Below are 19,919 nucleotides of genomic sequence, written 5' to 3'. Positions count from 1 at the left end.
TAAAGACTGAGTTATTTACCTTGTGACTGTTTCTCAACAGGTGAAAGTCCAATTGACTTCCTGTTTGACTTTGTGGCACCTTCTCAGGGCGTTTTCTCAGGATTTGATGCTCTTGAAACACGACCCAGAGCAGGTAAGAAGAGCTCCACCAATTGGAATCTCATTGATGTAACATATTCAAACCCTGACCCTTATCATTCCAGGTGTGAACGGTGGCTTGTTAGTGACTTTAACAGGGAGTTCCACTGCCACAGTTACAAACGTCACACTAGTCACATCATCAGGGTCGGAGCAGATCAATGGAGTGGTTGAGTCTCAGGGAAGTGGAAACTTCCTGGTTCAGGTAGACAGGGTTCCCTCCGACGAGTTTGTGGTGCGCGTGAAGGGAAAAGATCAATCAAACGTCTTTCAAAGACAGTCGACCACCAACTTCAGAGCCTCCAATGTGACTATAACCGTGAGTATCCAGATCAGATCTGATGACATGAAGTAAGGTTTGTATTTGTAAACTGTCTTCTGATCCCGTCTCACTGCAGGCGGACTCAAGTAGCATCCTCGAACCAGGCAGTGACTTTTCCGTGACTTTCTCATTGACGACAAATGGACCAGATGGAAACTTCACCATCAGAGCCACGAACAACAGACGCTTTGCCTCCACATTCCCCACCAGTTTACTACTGGAAAATGGAACCAGTGCAAACGGGACTGTGATGCTGTCCGCACCGCTGAACACACCGTCCGGCACCGACGTCACGCTCACCATTGAGGCCGAGGCTCCAGGGGGTGGTGACAGCAACTACATCGTGTTGCGGTTTTCTGTTGTTAACACGGTAACATTGCTTTCAAACACGTCTCCAAAAACTACACTATCATACACTGAGTAAGATATTTTTGTAATATTTAAGAGAATAAAGTTATTGATATACCAGTATGGAATGCACATTAGTTTTTTTATTAGTTTTACTTGTATTGCTCTAAAAATGATTGATATTTCACTCGTAGAATGTTAAAGTAAATGCTTGAAAACTGCTCGTAGTGTTGTAGTACTCAAAACCCTCTCAACTCTTGTTCTGGAGACTACATTTTGAAGGTCTTGCTCATGTTTTGGACTCAGCAGCATTTTTACTCTGTCTTGTCTCGGTCTCAGACTGTGCGACTCGGAATTTTGTGTCAAGACCAGTCAACACCAGCACCGATCTGCTATTCTTCAATTTCATTAATGTGCTTTATAACTGTTTAACCTTATCATGGTTTTTAAAATAGGTTTTTATGGTCTTGGTCTCAGCTCGTCTTTATCTTGGTCTTGAGTACAACATCAGCCATCAGTTGTTTGTCGATATTTGAGATACTTTTTCCACATCATGGACATTACTTTTTCCACCTTCTAGGTGACCGACTTCACTGCACCAGTGTGTGAACTGCTCAGCCTGCAGTCCAACTGCTCTGACAACTGCAGCTCTGCGATGTGGGACTTGTCGGTGCGAGTAAGCGACGGAAATGATGGGACGGGTGTAGAACGTGTCACACTTCGACAAGGCGGTGGTATGCTGAACACCAGCCTGGAGGCGGGGAATGAGAACGTGACGTTGGCGTCCTACACGTCATCCTGCTGTTCACCTGAAGCTGAGCTGCTGGTCGTGGACAGAGTGGGAAACGTTGGGACCTGCGCCTACAACATCAGGGAAGGCTCAGTGGGTGCTCAGTCTTCATCCACCAGGACCATGCTGTCAATGTGGTTGTATCTCAGTTTAATAATCCTGGGATTACATGTAGTGAAATTTAGTGAGAATTGACCCAACACAAAGCAAATGTCCAGCCTGCAATGTTTTGCACTCTTAACTTTGAGTTCACCTCAAACAATGAATGTAGCTTTGTGTTTATATATGAGGCTTATGGTCATTTTTTTACTGCCAGGTGTTCTTTACTGTTAAATAAGGATTATAATTTATTAGTGCATGACAATAAAAACTAATGACGCTTTCATTTAGAGGAACATTATGCTCTGGGAAACAAAGCAACATAGAAACAACAATAACAAGTTTTTGTTTTTTTACAAAAAGGATTTTATTGTTGAAATGACGTGTCTAAAGTACAACACTTTGCTACAAGATCAACATTTTTTCATTTTGCTGTTTTTTTTTTTTTTTTAAATTCACTATTTACATTTTCAAAAGTGTCCCGATATATATATTATGTGAATAAACTGGTCAAAGTGTGTGTTTTGTCGTTACTGTGCTGCTTGTGTACCTGAACTCTGTTCAGGTACACAACTTACTGTCATGACGTGAATGAATTGGAAGGCTGTGTCATGGAAGGCACTCAGTGTTAATGGCAATGGTAAAGAGATGGATTTGTGATATGAGCCTCAAAACAAGCAGTGAACACTAGTGATGCACAATATATTATCTGCTTTTTTATCAATATCGGCTTTAAAATTAAGTATTGGATATCAACCATTCCGTTGATATATTGAACCAATAGACATTGTATTATGTAGACTCCTCATCGCACACGGAAAGGCGTCACTAAGTGGCGCCATCTCGTGTGTGGGCAGCAGACTGCAGGAGTGCTTGTAACAGAGGTAAGAGACACTGAACAATCTCAAAGTACAATTATACACTGAATTTACTGACAGTTTGTTTTTTGCCTCAAGTATAGCTCTAACACAGAATGCTTGGATCTTCTAAAAAAAAAAAAAAATACTGTTTTTACCATTTAAATACAGAATGTAAGTAGGTAGTAACTGTTATAAGTAGTATAAGCTGCAAGTTTCTTCATTGTTTGGCTATGGTCATGAATAAATATAAGACGTTTTATAGAACATAAGTGGAAATATTTTTCTAATTTTGCACAAGGAATGATTACTGGTATTACATTATATTCATCTTTGGCTTATGTCTGCATTTTCCAACATGAGAACAAGAATAATTCTGAATGTTAATTTAACTAGATAATCTCTACAATTAGGTGTGAGGGGGAGATTTTGATATTGACATCGGTTATCGGTCAAATTAGTTATAAAATAACAGCATAACGGATTATGGTCATCAATACAGTATTGTGCATCACTAATGTACACCATTCTCAGCTTCTGTATCTTCACAAACACTCAGAGTATTTAGGAGACAAGAGTAACGCCTTGTCCGTGGAAAAGGGAACAGATTCTCTCTATGATGGGCCTTCCTAAAATACAGACCAGTTCTTTAGATGGTGTTTTCACGTGCACGTCAGTCAGTGCCGTTGGTGTATTGGGAAAGCTTATTTTCCAAGTCACAGATTCTCTTCTCCTGAGACAAAACTGTGGCCTTCAGATTCTGAAGTTCCTCCAACAACCTCTCAAGCAACTGAGGCTGGACATGACGAGAGGAAAAGGAAGGAGAACAGGAAGAGAGGAAAAAAAAAAAGATGAAGGAGAAAATAGGTCAAGGACAGGAAGCAACAGGAGACAGAAAACGTCAAAGATAGAAAAGGGTTTCAAATGAGATGGGTGGTCGTAAAAGGAGGCGTCACCTTTCGATGCTTTACTTTTACATGAATGTTCTTAAGCATGCGTGGAAAGCCTTTGAGGTGATTGTTTCTACCTGCCCATCAGCCGTGTGAGCACAGTATGAAGATGAAAGATGAAGAACTCACTGGAAGGCTGTTGGTCTCCAAGGTGGACATGCTGCGTCGAGTCGAGGGTCTTGAGTCCAGAACATTCTTCTTTGCCACTTTGAGCTCTCGACTCTTTGGCGGTATGTAACCGTCCCTCAGAGACATCAGAATGGGGTCTTCGTCTCTGCCGTCCAACCACTCATCAGGCTCCATGGCGGGCTCGGGTCCTGCTGTGTCTGGGTACAGATCGTCTTGGAAGAGGTCCGACTAAACCAGAGGAAAGAAGCGGAAATGGATTAACCATTACTTTAGTTTGACATTCTTTCTTTCCAAGTTTTTCTTCTCAGACAATAAGTGGAAGATGTAAGTTTAGTGGTAAGAGATCCTTCCTTCCTACTTGGTTATTGGTTTGTTGCAACCAACATGAATAGGTGCTTATCGCCACCAACTGTACCGGAGTGTGTAAACTGAACAGAACTCCCCCTGAGTGTCTTTCAGAGAAGGAAGTCCAGTAGTGAGAGATTGAGTCACTTTCACTATTTGTAGAAACACCAACTACCCTCAAATCCTTTAGAAGAGTTAAATTAAAAATGGTTTAAACAATATTTTGTGAACATATATAAAATTTTGCTTAAAGAACTTGTGAAAACAAATTTAATTAAAGTTTTATATGCAGTGTGCCACCTGGCTGTATTCAGATTTATTGTAAAATTCATTGTAATTAAATTGGAATGTGATTGAAGGTGTTAAAATTAAGCTCTTTTGATGTGATTGTTCGTGCTTACTTTTCTGGGCACGGTCATGGTGATTACTTCACACTTCTTGTCATGTAGCTTGAACAACCTGAAAAGCAAGAAGAGATCAAAAAATTAGTGACAACAATCAGAAGTTTTAACATTCCGTGTCTGATACAATCACAATGAAAAACAGCCAGAACAAAAATGGTGGTAAAGGTTGTGGTTTTGACCCTTACCGAGCGATCTCACATTTGGTAACGTCCACTCCTCTCTTGGGCATGAAGCCCATCCCCCTCTGAGGCTCTTTACTGCTGAAGGTGTTGAGATAGTGGACGTACGGCGGCTCCTCTGTGATCTCAAAGTATCGGACACTGCTGTCCCCCTACAGAGAACACAGCTACAGCTCTTAAAACACTGAAGACATTGTCACTACAAGCAAGATCAGGTCTCCCTTACCTTTCCACACAGATACACCATGTTAGCATCTGCATCGTAATACGGTAACAACACGCCATTGCTTGTGTCCAACTCCAAAAGTGCAATAGGCTCCTCGAAATTTGTCTGTGGAGATGAAGAATCATGCAGTGAGCATATAGTTGGTATTTCTGGTGTTCGTCAGGGTTAAGTAAGGGATTTCTCACTGGGTCCCAGAGGCCGAGCTCTCTTTGACTCATCCTGGTGAAGCCTGTGGTGAAGATGTTTCCGTCTCTGGTGAAAATGGCCCTCATTGGTCGGATCCCTTCATGGGGAGCCAGACGTTCCTGTTGGAGGAATATCACTGGATCACTTTCCCTTAAATACCCTTCATTTATTGCTATGAAATGATTCCAAGTGGCCATATCCAGCTTTTTGAACACTCACCGCCACCACCTCCCTTTTGCGGGGGTCACACACACGAAGACGTCTGTCCTTGCAGGTGGTACAAAACAAGCTTCCATTCCGGTTCCAGCTGATGCTGTAGATGAGATCTGGGTGGTCTTCCATGGAGATGAGGGGTTCACCCGTGCCAACGTTCCAGATTATAATCAGGTTATCGCTACCTGGGAATAGAAATAATATACTTCATGATTCAAATTCGGAGTGTGTGTGTGTGTGTGTGTGTTTTACCAGCAGAGAGCAGTATGTTGCGTGTGGTGGGGTGCCAGCTGATGATGCCGACTCGTTTAGAGTGACCTTCCAGGACCACAATTGGGTCAGTCACCGGGCGGATCAATGAGTGATCTGGGATCTGCCACACCTGGGGACAACAGGGAGACTCTCTGAGACCATATGGGAACATCTCAAACTAGACCAGAAGAGTCGATCCAGATCTGAATACTGATTACAATCGTCACTGCAGCTTTTTTGAAGTTTAGAATAAAACTAAATAAATCAAGAAGAAAGATGGTTTTGTCCCAAACCCAGCACACTTACGCAACAAAACTTCCAAAAACTAAACTTTGGGAGGAAACCTGCAGTACCTGGAAAAAACTCATGAAACTCAAGACATAGGCTGTGTTTGAAATCGCATACTACTCATACTAAAATGAGAACGTATAGTGCGTTCCAAATAGATAGTATGGAAAGGTTGAGCATGTGAGAAATACTCAGATGTAAACTATATCGGGACATTTTTGAAATATGCGCCTTGGGCAAACTAGTCATACTCAATACTGGAACCAGCTTCAAGCTAAAAATCAAACATCCCCTTTTCAAAACAAAAGCATCTCTTCTTGTCTTCTATTAGTGTTTTTTAACACTTTTGTAAATAGGGCTCTTGTTTTGAAGTTAACTGGAAGTAAGCAGAATAGTGGGTCTCCGAAAATCTCCCAAATGTCGGCTAGAAATGTGTTTTCCGTGAGTTTCATGGATCAAATGAGCACATGTTGATGTTCTACTTGGTGACTTTCCCACTTACAGTACTTTCAGAAATTCAGAATCAACCCAGATATTTAGCCTCAGTGTGCTTCAGGTTTTTATTGTTGTGGGTTCAAATGCATCTTGGGAAACTTAGAAGTATACTTCAGTGGAAACGCTCATTATTCTAATCATCCTAACCACACGAATAGCATATAGTAGAAAGTATATACTCATTGAGTGTGTAGTGTAAAGTACGTTAGTGTATGATTTTGAACACAGCCTATGTTAACTGAACTCAAACCCTTCTGTGTGGCAACAATTCCATCCATGTTAAATAGATTTTATTAAAAATGTCAATAAGTCAAGATCACTAACTTTACATGAACTGTATGTGTAAATAATTGACTGATCAAAGCATGTCACGTTTGAGCAAACATGCTTTAAAAGCACTCTCACAGGATTCCTGCTCCATCCACACTAATGCACTGTAATGACCCTTGTTAAGTGATACAACAATCACTCTTTATAAACTGAAGGCAATGACATCACTGTTTTGGCTTTTCTGTTCCACTGCATGGACAGCTGCAATCGTCTGTCTGTGTGACACACACACGCACACGCACACGCACGCGCACACACACACACACACACACACACACACACACACACACACACACACACACACGAAACAGTTGTTGCCACAGGAGATGCAGCCATTTCATCACTTGCTGGCATGAAGATTCCTGCCATGTTACCAAGAACATGTGGACATGTCGACTGTCAGTAACACACAATGCATGTGATGTCCAATGGAACCAGTTGGCCTGCTTGTGACTGCCCCCTGCTGACTACACATAGTCATAACTCAAACTTAACAAGTTTGTTAAGAGAAGACAACTGTGTGATATGTCGCCAGACATTTCCAGTTTGCTGCCATTGATGTACAGACTTGGAGAGAAGGAAGCAGTGGTCGCCTCTCCTTAAAGGATTCCTGGAAAATTCAGATTGAAAGTTTAACAATTAGGCTGCAAAAGGTAATAGAGTCTATATAATTTCAGTAGAACACTTAAGCCTGGTTTAAGCCTAATTTAAGGTTCGTAGTCAACTAGGGCTGTGATTAGTCAGCTTCAAACCTCAGCCCCGGTCACTGCCTTTTCCAGTCACACTGCCATGTTTCAACTTTTTGTGGAGTGATACGAGAGTTGATTCTACAGCGGATTGGGTCACAGAGAAAACCAAGACTGACTAAAAGTGTTAGAGTTTTATTATTTCCTTTCATGGCTGCAGCATGTGAAGCACCACCAAACGGAGTCAATCACAGACAAAAGGTGTTATCACTACTACTGCCTCGTCTCTGTACCTACAGCGTGTTTGTGTGTTTCATTTACAGTAAACAACATGCTGTGGAGGCTGATAGAGGAGCTGACATGACATTATGTTTAAAGCGATCTTTACGGCGCTGTCCCGCTTCAACCCCTCGCTTCCTGGGCCCGTGGACTAGGTTACCTCGCTGTTCTCTCTCCGCTCTACTGCGGGGTCTGGATCTCCTCACCCCCGGCATGACTGTTGACCAGAGCAGTCGACACTTTTATACTTTGTTTACGAGTTACCTATGTTTATATTGAAAAATAGAGTGCACATTTTGAAACTGTGTGTTTTGTTGGACACAAACATTAAAACAACATAGTTAGGTAGAGTAGGTAAATAATATTCCAGAGAAAAATTACTTAAATCAAAACATATTATTCTGTGATGGGAAGATAAACATGGGCTTTTTAATGCTCATTTATAACAACAACACAGACACAACCCCCCAGCGGCAGTGCGGCCAAACGCATAGCGAGGCGTTTCCTCCACGCAGAAGTAAACGGGCTAACCTCCGCGTCATGTTGGCGGCATGCCCCCGGCGTAGGTCCTGACGCTGAAACTTAAGGTTCAAATTTTATACAGTACATGTTGGAAATCTGATGAAATGCCATTTTTATTTGAACCTTTTCAGCTCTAGGATAAAAACCTATGCTAAAAACTACACTTTCCTTTTTAAATTATAAATTAAAGGCACTCAATTTAGACTAAAAGAGAAGATTTACCTCATGCCAATTTAGGTTTTAACACCCAATATACTGTATATGGCTATATTTTTTAAATGTTGCCTCACTACAGTTATATTCCTTATTACAGTATTTATGGTTCAAACTGTACCACTTTTTCCAGTATAAGATTAAAAAAACTAGCATTTTCCTGCATGAGTTGGGGTTGTGGCTTCTTATCAAGGAAGGTTTTTGGGTCAAGTTGAGAACAATTTCTTTTTTGTGCTCAGTCATTATTACGACTTTAGTGATTGAGCTGCTTTTAATGCTCACAGGTGAAATAGCAGTTTGTAAATGAGTCGCATGCAGGTGTATGCATGCATGACAATGGGACTGATGCAAAGCTACCAGTGACTGAGCACAGGAAGCGTCTGCTGATGGTTCCACTGATTCTCCTCACTTGACTGCTGAGCCTACAGTTATGACCTGCTGAATCAGTGTTAGCATCTCCAAGTCATCGACAAGTATCTGATACTTCTGTCACCCACTCAGAAATGATTGCCTCACACACATACACAGTGTGATTACCATTGCTGTGCAATCTTCAGAACCGCTGGCGATGACGTTGTCGTCATGAGGGCACCAGTCGATATCGAGGATGGGTCCAGAGTGACCGACCACCAGCGGATAGTTTTTATCCACACGACCCGTCTGCAGCACAGAGACAAAGAATTGGGATAAAGGATGAAATATGTGTAAAAAAAATGAAAATATACTGTCATCATAAACAGATATTATGGACTGACCCGAGTTGGAAGTTTTAATTTGTGTCATAATCACCACAGTTGATGCTGAAAGTTAAAACTTAAACAGTGTGTCCATTGAACACACACAACAATACATGATCAAGACAAACATAAACAACCCATCTAGAACAAAAAAATTAAATCATATCACGGACTCCGGCCCCTGCTTGGGCGGTGCCGCCTAGGGGCTGTGCGCACAGCATACTGGTATGATGGTCTGGCCCCCGCTCTTTCTGCTGGACTGGCTGCATCTAGGGCCCACGGCGGGGCATGGGTTCGCAGAAGCGGTTCTTGCACAAACATTGGTCATGGATGCACTGGCATGCCTTTGGCTGTGGGATAAACTCGCACTAGGTTTAACCTTAGACACGTTGATCCCAAATACCTGTTTTAGGTATAAACACTCACTCCTTCCCTCTGTCCACAGCCACCACCATTATACTAAAGCTACACACTTGTCACCAGACTGGCTAAGCACAATATGTACAACTACAACATCACATCTCACTTTAAAACAGTCAACTCTTCCCCACCCCATACATTTCCTACCCTGACTCCCTGATCCCTTCCCCCTCACCCAGGTGTAAGACTGCCCTCTCTTTTTATATCCTCCCTATAATAAAGTGTTTCTTACCCTTCCTTAAGGAGGGCTGGTGATGGTCACAATTATGCAATAAAATATTCATTTATTTAATTGCAATACCAAAACATGCATTGCTGTCTTTACAAGATTGCACTGTTTTTAGTGTTGATCTTCAACAGCATGTGCAGACAAAGAAAAAAAAAAGGTGACGTGTATAGCTATAATAATAATTTATGGGGGATACTTGGGACCAAAATGTGATGCTACGACTCAAAACATGACTAATAGTAAAGATTAGTCTGATAGAAAGTTTTCAGTATTCTGAATGCACCAGTTTGTTGTGTCCGTGCTTGCAAAGTAAAATAAGATCAAAAACTAATGGAAAGCTTGTCTGGAAATCATGTTTTCTGGGGACTTCCATGTAGAAGCTAAACTGTACAAACCTAGTCCTGCCATCTACTGTAAATACAGTATGTGGACATTTTTTATCTCTAAGTTGCTAACACCAATACATTCTGTATTACACACCATGGGCCACGTTTCATGGACACAGCATTCCCCAAAAGCCGGCCGGTTCCAGCTAGTTGAGGACTTCTAGGAAGTCGACCAGTTCAAAACAAGAACAAGTTCTTAAATTCCCAGATCTGAGACTCTGAGAATTTTAGAAAAGAACAGAGATACGACAAAGAAATGGAAACATGTTCATGAAAAGGGCTCACTCTAATGTTCCAATAGTTCCTATCATGTTAACATGTGTCTGAGCTTGTTGAGATATCTCTAACACCAGACACACACACACACACACAATGTAGCAATGTGTATTTATAGCTATGTGACGGGGTGTTGAAAGATGAGTTTTTCTTGTGGCCTGTTGGGGACTCAGAGGGGGGAGCAGGAGAACTGTGTGTGTGTGTGTATTAATAGCATGTCTGTTCACCAGGACTTCAGTATATAATTGCATCCATTACTCAGTGGCTTCAGAAATGGCGTGTACTGGTACTCTTACTTTTTTGAGCTAATTAGCAGCAGTGATGGGCTGATGGATCTCAACGGAGTTGGCCTCAAACACACACACACACACACACAGCGTCTTCGCTTTGTTTTATTACAGCTTTTCTTGATTGATAAGATATCCTGAAAAATAGCACACATTTCTCAAAACACTGCATCCTATTTTCTTTATTAGAAATTTGCAGAGCACTGCACACTTGAGTCAAAAGTGCACTTTTTATTGTCAAAATATAAACTTTGTTTTCAAACTCAGAGCAAAAGTAGCACACTGCACTGCTAAATACAAAACACTCACTGTGTTCACATGAAGTATAAAAAAATGACACAGTCCTCCAAAATGACAACTTACGGTAAACACAAATGCATTCTATACATTTCTCAAACTTTTTTTTTGCTCAAGTACCCCTTTTCACTTATTTCTGAATCCAAGTACCCCCTTTGTCCGATTACAACATTTTGTTCAGAATCCTGTGAAAAAACAACTGTAAAGCATAATGATGGAATTAATGGGTGATAAAACACATTTTAAAGAACTTCATTTTGTAAATAAATGTACTAAAACAGTATTTAGTGCCACCTGAATATATATATTTTATAGTTTATCATTTCCTGCCATCTCCCACCTTGTGCGGGACCGAAACTTTTCAGTTCATAAATAATTCAAAACCCTATATTTCTAATTCTTTCAAGCACCCGCTGTAGTGCCATCGCATACCCCTAGGAGTACAAGTAACCCCATTTGAGAAACACTGCTACAAATGAATCAGAGGGGACCATTGCAGTGCCTGGCTGTACATTACTAAATAAAAATAATCTTACACTAAATAACAGTGCTGTATTGTGCACAGTACAATGCATTTTTTTAAAAAAGTGTGCTATGAGTGAAAAGTGTGTTCAGTCTTTTTCAAAAAAAAGAGTACAAGAGTTTTGGAAAATGTGAGCAAACCAGAAATTGTCCTCAAGGTTTTCACATCAGTGTCCTGTTTCTGAGAAATGTGTACAGTCATTTTGTGCAGTGAATGAAACTTAGTGTCTTATCAATTGAGGAAAAACTGTAAAAAGAAGTGGACTTGTCTTCTGTAACACTAATAATCCTTCTGTGGAGTTAAGATTCATGGTATTGTTGTACATCTGTACATTCTGTGTGAAGGACCTCAGCTTCTGGATGGACGGTGATGAGCGTTTGTTCCTCGCAGCTCAGTTCAAACGATCCCCGCTGAGCAAAGGCATCTCACACAGTGCAGGTCAACCTTTGCACACTTGAATGATTATGGCCAGTGTCAGCAGTTGAGCTGTGATCCAAGAAAAATTGCTTCTTAAGCAAGTGATGAGGACAGTGTAGCTGCCGTTCATCAAAGCACGACAGCTGGTCCTTCCTTCTTTCCAGGTACTGTATATAATACAATGTCTCAAAAACATCAGTTATTTGGCTATAATGAAATAAAAGAGGTTAAAATGGAAAGAAAAACTTGAACTAAATGGTTGTTTTTGTGCACAGGTCCAGTTTACATAAAATCTATACTTTACTAACATTTCATTGAACTGCTATAATAACCTACACTGTACCTTATATTAAAAAAGCTACAAACATCTTAGTGCTAAAATCCTCAATCCAACTTCAAGTTGAGGCTTTGCCCCGATATCTGAGGGCGGTTTGATGGTCATAATGTTAATCGTTTTTCCCTAAATGGATCACTTATTATAATATGAGTACACTAAATAATTTGTTCCCAGGGAGTTACATTAGATTATTTTTAAATATTTGTTTAAATATGTTCTCACAACCTCACATTACTGCTTTAACACTCTTTAGGGTCAGATTAACTAAATACACATAACAATTCTTTACTGCTATTTCATTTATTTTGTTATATTTAGAGCTTCTGTCCATTAATTTTCCAGTTTTTTTTTATAGTTGTGATGATTCGATCTTATCCAACACATTAAAAATCGTAACAGACCTTGGTTTGGTTTGCCATTGCAAGCTTTACATTTTATTTTTATTGAATTCATTGTTAAAATGTTTACCTTGAACTGATAACACAACTAATTCCCCACATCCATTAATTAATCAGCAGCCTTTGTGCATTGGTTACATTAAAACTAGTTTTAAATGGTGTTTATTTATGTGAAATGTAATATAGGGAGTCTGAAGCTACAGCTGCAAAGAATAAAACAATGCTTTGATTCTGACTTTATAACAAAATGGCTTGAGAGAGCATGACACCACAATAGACAACCTTTAACCCAGGAATCAAACCCTTGGCTTTCTTGTTTTTAGTTCGGGAAAAAAATAATAAGAACGTCGACCAAGAGACCATTCAGGAAAGCGTGCAAATAAACCTCCAGTGGTTTCCTTTTCATGTTGCAGTGATCATTTTAAACACTTTTTCTATCCATCCTGATTATATTTCACTTTAAACACTCTCCAAATTATACCTGGCAGCTGATGGTCAGAAACGCCTTGTTTGACGTGGGGAAAAAAAGGTAAAAACATTGCTTTTAAAACTGTCTAAAACTCTTCAACCAATGCCCTCAGTGTTCATGCTGTAATGTGTGATCACTTTCAAAGCCTTCTTTGATGTCTTCCTGTGATTGTGTGAATAGCATTTCTATCACATATGCATTTCAGCCATATTTGCTCAAAGCAATATTTCACCACCTGCCAAATGCTTCGTAGCTCAACCACTGACAATTTAACTTCGCACAAAAACATGACTCTAAGCTGGAACTGGAGAAATCCAACGCAACATCCCAATAGAAACAAAAAAATAATGTTACGTTCAATCTGTTTAACCTGAACACTGTATCATAAAAGTGATCCAAGTACAAGTGCTATCAAACAAAATATTTTGCCAAGTTGCATGATTCATTAGATACAAGTTATAAAAATTGAGAAAAAGTACCAAATTTTCTAAAATTCAAAATTCCAGACTTCCCGTTGGATTTAGGTCATAGGTTTACATTTTTGCTTGTCACGGTCCAATGCTTATATATACTCTACCTACTAAATGCCTTCCAGCTAGTTCAAACCAGTAGAAAATTACAAACGCTAGGTGGCGCTAACGAGTCCCAAAATTGCATCAAAAAACTACACGTTAAATGTTTCACCAAATTGTACCCTCCTGCCAAATTTCATGAAATTGCACCCCCAGGATGGGCCTAAAACATTCAAGAAAATTGTCAGAACAAGAACAACAACAACAACAAGAAGAACAACAAGAACAACAACAACAAGAACAAGAACAACAAGAACAAGAACAACAACAACAAGAACAACAACAACAAGAACAACAACAAGAACAAGAACAACAAGAACAAGAACAACAACAACAAGAACAAGAAGAACAAGAACAAGAACAAGAAGAACAAGAAGAAAAAGAAGAAGAAGGAAAGGAAGAAGATGAAAAAGAATCCATACAGAAACACCACCTTTGGTGCAATGAGTTTTCTAAGTTTCCCGCCGTGACCTCACTGACCTTAGAGAGAGGCAGGACCAGGAAGGCCCCTCCCCCGCTGGACTCCACAATGACTGCCAAAAACTTTGGGTTGACTGCGCAGAAGGAGCTGTCCCACGTCACCTTGGAAACACGGATGTCATCGTAGCTCTGCTCCGCCTTCAGCGACTGGCCGTAGACATGGCGAAACTTACTCTGCCGCACGATGCTGCGACTCATGGCTGAGCAGAAGGGTGGAACCATGGGACCATGCAGAAACAGTGGAGGCGGGGGGTGGACAAAATGAGCAAACGTCAGAGATTTACCTTTCTGTGATACAACAACAACTCTTAAATATTGATGGTTTTAGATCAGTGATAGGCCAGCAATGATAGCAGAAGTTCATAATTAAAACAGAACACTATTAAAGGCCTTGGTGTGAATCAAATGGTCCACTAATACATGTATTGTTCTGCTGACCCAATAAGAGCAATTCATGTCTTTTTTTATGGCCGTGGCTATTGATACATAAATGTATCCATAGACTGCCAGTCTACGCATACGCAGCGCCCCTCATTGGCCAGTTTAGGTGACATGATAGGTGCCCCACGTGACTTAATGTTCCGTCAGTTTTATTTTTGCTGTTCTTTAGAAAAAAAAAAAAATTTAAAAACAAAGACAAACAAACAAACAAAAAAAAAAAAACATAAGAAATTCTTTTATAGAAAGAAAATTTCAGATCCCACCTAGAAAAAGTCTTGGTTTGAAAATAAGGTCCTTTTTTTTCCCTTTTTTTTTAATTAAGAAATTTCGATCCCCATTAATAACAATACAGTTGGTCCAAAAGTATGGGCACCCCCATTAAAAATCGCAATGAAATGCGCAATCGGCATCTGATCTGGATGAAACTCTGTGGGGTAAATGAGAAACCAAGCCGACATAAGTGAATATAATTTAATTATAATCGGTCAAATACAAACTGAGATATGAATTTTTCAAAATTCGCCACTAATGAGGGATAGGGATTTTTTCGATTTTTGAAGCGCATCCAGAATCAGTATATTGACGCGAATCCCCTCCAACATTAAATAGAATCTCGAACGTCAATCTTTGGTGTTTATTCTCGCATCTTCGTTTGAAAACTGTTAGCAGGTGCCACTTTGGTGACATTTTGTATCACATGTGATGCTGTAGCTTTAATTTGTGCTGATTTTCTCCGAATAGTCATAATGCTGTTTGTTGCAGCTCAAGTAACAAAATGGAGTTGTTTTCTATAAGTTTTGACAAATCAGTCAAGAGCAAAGAGCGTTATTAGTCATTAAATTATTTAAAATTACATCTCAATGAACACACTCATTTGTATTACATATTTTAAATAATTTTTGTTTAGATTGAACAAAAAGGAGACACAGTTTCTGTTTACAAAACAATGCAGTTCGTTTTTCTTTTCTTTTTTGCGCGTTATTAATTACTAGTACAGTGCCCGTCGGAAGTATGTATTCATATGGAAGCATAAGGGGTATATTTGCGGGTGCAAAATGTGGGTGTAATTTTCCTGGTTTAATTCTATGGGACAAATGCATGACTTCATCACTTTTATATTTTTTTGTATGGTGTATTTTTCTGTAACGTATGTTTTTTGGAGTCATGTGTATTTGTGTATCTTTCTGTTGGCTTTTTGTGCATAAATGTTTACTGTTTTTTATTTAATTTTTTTGTAATGTATGTTTTTTTGGAGTCATGTGTCTTTTTGTATAATTATTGTTTTTGTTGCTATTGTAATGTGATTCGAGAGTAATTTTGTGTATTTTTTGTATAAATATTTAGTTTTGTGTATTTTGAGCCATTTTGATATTTTTGTTGTATTTTTCTGTAAATGTATGTTTTTTTGAAGTCGAGTACAGTGCCCGTCGGAAGTATGTATTCATATAGTGGGAGCTTTTTAAAAGAAAATAAATAAATAAATAAATAAATAAATTAAAAGGAGTTGTCAATTATGGGCATAATAATAACAACATATTCTGTAGCATTATAAAGGGGTATATTTGCAGGTGCAAAGTAAAATAGCGTGTGCAATTTCCCGTGTCAAATTCAGACATGCGCATGATAAATGTGGGTTTTTTTTTTTTAACTCATTTTTATATTTTTTTCGTTTGGTGTTTTTTTCTGTAATGTACAGTACCCGTCGGAAGTATGTATTCATGTGGGATTATAAGTGTTTAGTTTAGTGTATTTTGAGTCATTTTCATGTTTTTGTTGTCGTTTGGTGTATTTATCTGTGTTGTCTTTTATGTAAATTTTGTATAAATATTTAGTTTTGTGTACTTTGAGTCATTTTCATATTTTTTGTTGTCGTTTAGTGTGTGTTTGTGTGTGCCTGCCTAACTTTCACTAAACTTATCTATTTTCAGTAGTTAGGTGTAGTGGCAGGTGTGTCGTGAGTGAAGCTGCAGTAATCATCAGGCGGGCTTCACTATGTAGCACCGTTTACTGATCTGACACAACACTGCAGTTACTACCACCCAATGGACGGGTGTCGTGACACAGACTGTAACCGGACTAAATGGTGGTCCGTTTCACACGTAGACGGTGATCGATAGTGAAGCGCACCTGATCGGTGTGTGTGTGTGTGTGTCTACCTTGGACACAAATCTCCTCCGTTGGTTCTCTCTCACACACGCGCTGCTGAGAAATGTGCAGCTTTCAACACAGCAGCCATTGCCGTCAATAACTTCCTCACCCGGAAGTTATTGAGGTCTGTCCGGTCTAAATAGTGAACGGTCAAACTAACATGAAAATAAACGTTTCGAAATGTCATCACCAAATAAAGAACAGTAAAAAAGTATTTTTCCTCAAAAGAGAAGTCCACGGGAGCTCGTGCACGCACCGGAAGTGAGCTGTGCAGTGAAATAGATATAGATGGTGCACTAGCGCCCCCTCACACCCTGAGGTCAAAAGTTGAATAGGTTTCATTTCGGGGGCGTCCAGAAGTGAAATAAAATTAAAATAAACATTTTGAAATGACCAAATTACTCCAAAATAACAGATACACACACTCGGGATATTTGGAACCCGTTGACCGAGTTTCAGGTCAAACTCGCACCGCGTCGGGGAGATATTTGCTCCTCACGCACGCACGCACACAGACCATCCTTGCTTTTTAGTTAGATTATCTGATTCTCTAAAACACAAAGCGCTCAAATATTGCAGCAGCTTTTTATTTTTTTTACTCTGTGTTGTGTTTGGAGACCCAGCTTGTTTACTGACGACACGCTGAGGGCCAGCGAGCCTCGTAATCTTCTGAAACACAGGGGGATGTTCTATGGCTGCACCTGCCATCAGTGCAGATATTATTAGTGGATTGTCCAGTGAGAGCCAAACATCAAAGTCACTGAGAACAGACATAATAGTGAGCGAAGAGGACCACTAATACAATGACATCATCAACCAAGCACTGCAGTCACACCCAGGGGTTAGAGTCCCAGAGAGAATATATGGATAAAATCAACAAGAGCCAAAAACATATTCATGGTAATAAACATTTTCTATCATCATTTGGTTAGGATTTATATTATATTTGATACATTTATCTATACTTAAATACATCCCATCTTTGGTATGGTAAGTTATAATGTCTGACTATTAACATTGTGTGAAATTAGAGCACAAGATTTCCATTCCAGGGGCCACTTTAAGCCAGCAAAGCGGGAAATATCCATTCAAAACTAACACACAGAAGGAAAGTAGCTCAAGAACTTAACTTTTTTGGATAATACTGCAAATTGTCACAAAAAAAAAAAAAATCACACAATATTCCTCTAAATCACACAAAAATTGGTCACAAAATCAAGTAATTTTGAAGTGAAAATCCTGCTGGGACTGATATTTGTCATTCATTGTATGGATTAAGAGGAAAACTAATGCATTTATGTAACTTACTAAAATGGCAATAATTGCCAAGATATTTATAAAGTACTCGAGTAGGCTACTGAAGTAATCAATAAGAATGCATTAAGCATCTTAGGGAGTCCTCTTTAGGGGTCCTAGTTTTTAATTGGCCCTTCTAAGTTGATTATTGCCCTGCTCTAGATGTAAGGCAGGGCACACACTACACGTGTTTAGATAGGTAAACCAAATTAAAGTCATGTACATTACACTGAAGATACCAACAGTCTGTGTTCCTGTGAGGTTTCATATTGTATTTGAGCAGTTAGGGCCAATAGCCTGACTTTACCAGGTTTGTTGTGACATTTTTGGCAAATGCAAAGAAACAGTTAGAATTTTTACAGGTTTTAACTGAAGAAATTCACAATTTGAATTTATGACAAACGAGAGCACTCAGAGAGCTCAAAACCTGCACCAAGTACAACATCTCCTCTTTGTCAGATATTATCTTAATCATTGATCCTGATCATGACACCATGATAATTCACACTTTAAAGGCTTGGAAGACATTTGGATCCCCATTAAGAATTATATACAGAAGGTCCAAATGTATATGGGAACCCCTATTTTTTTTCTTCTTCGAAAAATCGCAACAAAATGTGTAATCCAAAACTGATCCAGATGAAATTTGGTGGGGTAGAAGAACTAAACCGACACAACCGAGTCAAATTTCGTCAAAATTGGTCAATTTACGAACTGAGATATGAATTTTTGATAATAAAAAAATAAATAAAAATAAAAAAAACTTTTCAATCAAAAAAAATATTTCAAAGAAAAAGTGTTCAAATGCCAAAAAACCTGAACTTTTTTTCTGTGTATTTTTTTCCTTGTTGGAAATATTACATTTTTTGATTGAATGATAGCACAAAAAGATGACTTAATTTAAAAAAAAAAAAAAAAAAACTTTTCAATATAAAAAAGTGTATTACAACCAAAAAACAAAACAATAAAACAATTCAAACAACAAAAAAAAACATTTTCAAAGAAAATATTTTTTTTTCTTTCCATTTGAACACTTTTTTCTTTGATTGAAGCAAACTTTTTTGATCGAAAAGTTGTTTTTTGATTAAAGTGATTTTTCGTTTGATTGAAAAGTTTTTTTTTTTTTAATTGAATAATAAGACACAAATCTACTCCCATTTTTCTTCATCATAAAACTAAAAACAAATCCCTGAAGAAAAGTAAAAACCACAGACGATCAGGCGACAAACGATAGATACATGAAACTCCTTCAAAATAAAAGCGCAGGATTTTTTTTTTCCACCCCCCACCAGATGAGAACCTCTGCTCTAGAACCTATAGCAATGTGTGCAGGTATGCAGTAGTAAACAATAACTCAGTGTGTTTACATACCGTGTGAAGTGTTGCTGGATCGCTGCTGTGTGTTAAAAGTTTAAGAGTCCCTGTGTCGCGCATGGCGCAGCTAATGGGAGCCAAATAGTGACACTGCCACTTTCCTAATATAGACATGACAAAGTGTTCCTGTCCCACCCGGACCAGCAGCCCCTCCCATCGCCTGCCTGATCCCAAATAGTCCCAGAGTGAAAGGCAGCGCTTTATCGTTAATGAACGACTGTAAACTTAAACCACCGTTGCGCACTGACCTACACAAATACGCGTAAAGCTGTCGCGCAGACAGGGCGTGTGAGTATGAGTGCAGGGATTGAGTTCCCAATAGGTGTCCAACATGGCTTTTCCTTGGCTCCCAATAGGGGGGGGAACAGGTCCGATCCCCTCCAAACAGCTGAGTCACCATCACTCATTATATATGGAAATATAGGCCATGGAAAAAGCTCACCTGTGCTTTAGGGAGACCACTTATTTCCCTGTGAAAAACACCGTAAGCAGCACAGCTTTGTTCCTCCCGCTGTTCTTTGGGTTGATGTCCCGCAGTCCGACGCTGTCCCGGCACAAGGAGACGCACTGAGAACCTGTGC

At 39.3% G+C, this 19,919-nt stretch overlaps 2 protein-coding genes across 3 annotated transcripts in view; one reads left to right on the top strand and one right to left on the bottom strand.

The window, feature by feature from the left end:
* LOC114475259 (von Willebrand factor A domain-containing protein 7-like) overlaps positions 1–2,144 on the top strand; it is an 11,902-nt gene extending 9,758 nt beyond the window's left edge. Inside the window, exons 11-14 of one of the 2 annotated variants that reach the window (XM_028465947.1) lie at positions 41–133; positions 204–457; positions 537–830; positions 1,389–2,144. In XM_028465947.1, coding sequence (XP_028321748.1) covers positions 41–133; positions 204–457; positions 537–830; positions 1,389–1,793 — 1,046 coding nt within the window. In that variant the 3' untranslated portion in view covers positions 1,794–2,144. The remainder of the gene's footprint in view (positions 1–40; positions 134–203; positions 458–536; positions 831–1,388) is intronic. The other variant, XM_028465946.1, reaches the window with a different exon arrangement.
* Positions 2,133–19,919, bottom strand: coro6 (coronin 6). The gene is made up of 11 exons (XM_028465948.1): positions 19,781–19,919; positions 14,080–14,279; positions 8,789–8,911; positions 5,439–5,568; positions 5,193–5,371; positions 4,973–5,092; positions 4,788–4,892; positions 4,568–4,713; positions 4,380–4,437; positions 3,634–3,861; positions 2,133–3,350 (listed from the first exon to the last, which is right to left on the bottom strand). The coding sequence occupies exons 2-11, from the start codon at positions 14,275–14,277 to the stop codon at positions 3,228–3,230; spliced, it is 1,410 nt and encodes a 469-aa protein (XP_028321749.1). The 5' UTR covers positions 14,278–14,279; positions 19,781–19,919; the 3' UTR covers positions 2,133–3,227.

The sequence above is a fragment of the Gouania willdenowi genome, chromosome 14 (genome assembly GCF_900634775.1).
Source record: "Gouania willdenowi chromosome 14, fGouWil2.1, whole genome shotgun sequence".
NCBI lineage: Eukaryota > Metazoa > Chordata > Actinopteri > Blenniiformes > Gobiesocidae > Gouania > Gouania willdenowi.
This window is presented reverse-complemented; position numbering and strand designations above follow the sequence as displayed.

What these genes read in the sequence shown, in the direction of transcription:
- coro6 (XM_028465948.1), bottom strand. Translation starts at nt 14,277, where the DNA reads ATGAGTCGCAGCATCGTGCGGCAGAGTAAGTTTCGCCATGTCTACGGC. An exon ending in GCAAAAGGGAGGTGGTGGCG is followed by an intron (nt 5,093 to 5,192) that starts GTGAGTGTTCAA and finishes TTCCTCCAACAG; the next exon opens with GAACGTCTGGCTCCCCATGA. An exon ending in AGCTCGGCCTCTGGGACCCA is followed by an intron (nt 4,893 to 4,972) that starts GTGAGAAATCCC and finishes TCATCTCCACAG; the next exon opens with ACAAATTTCGAGGAGCCTAT.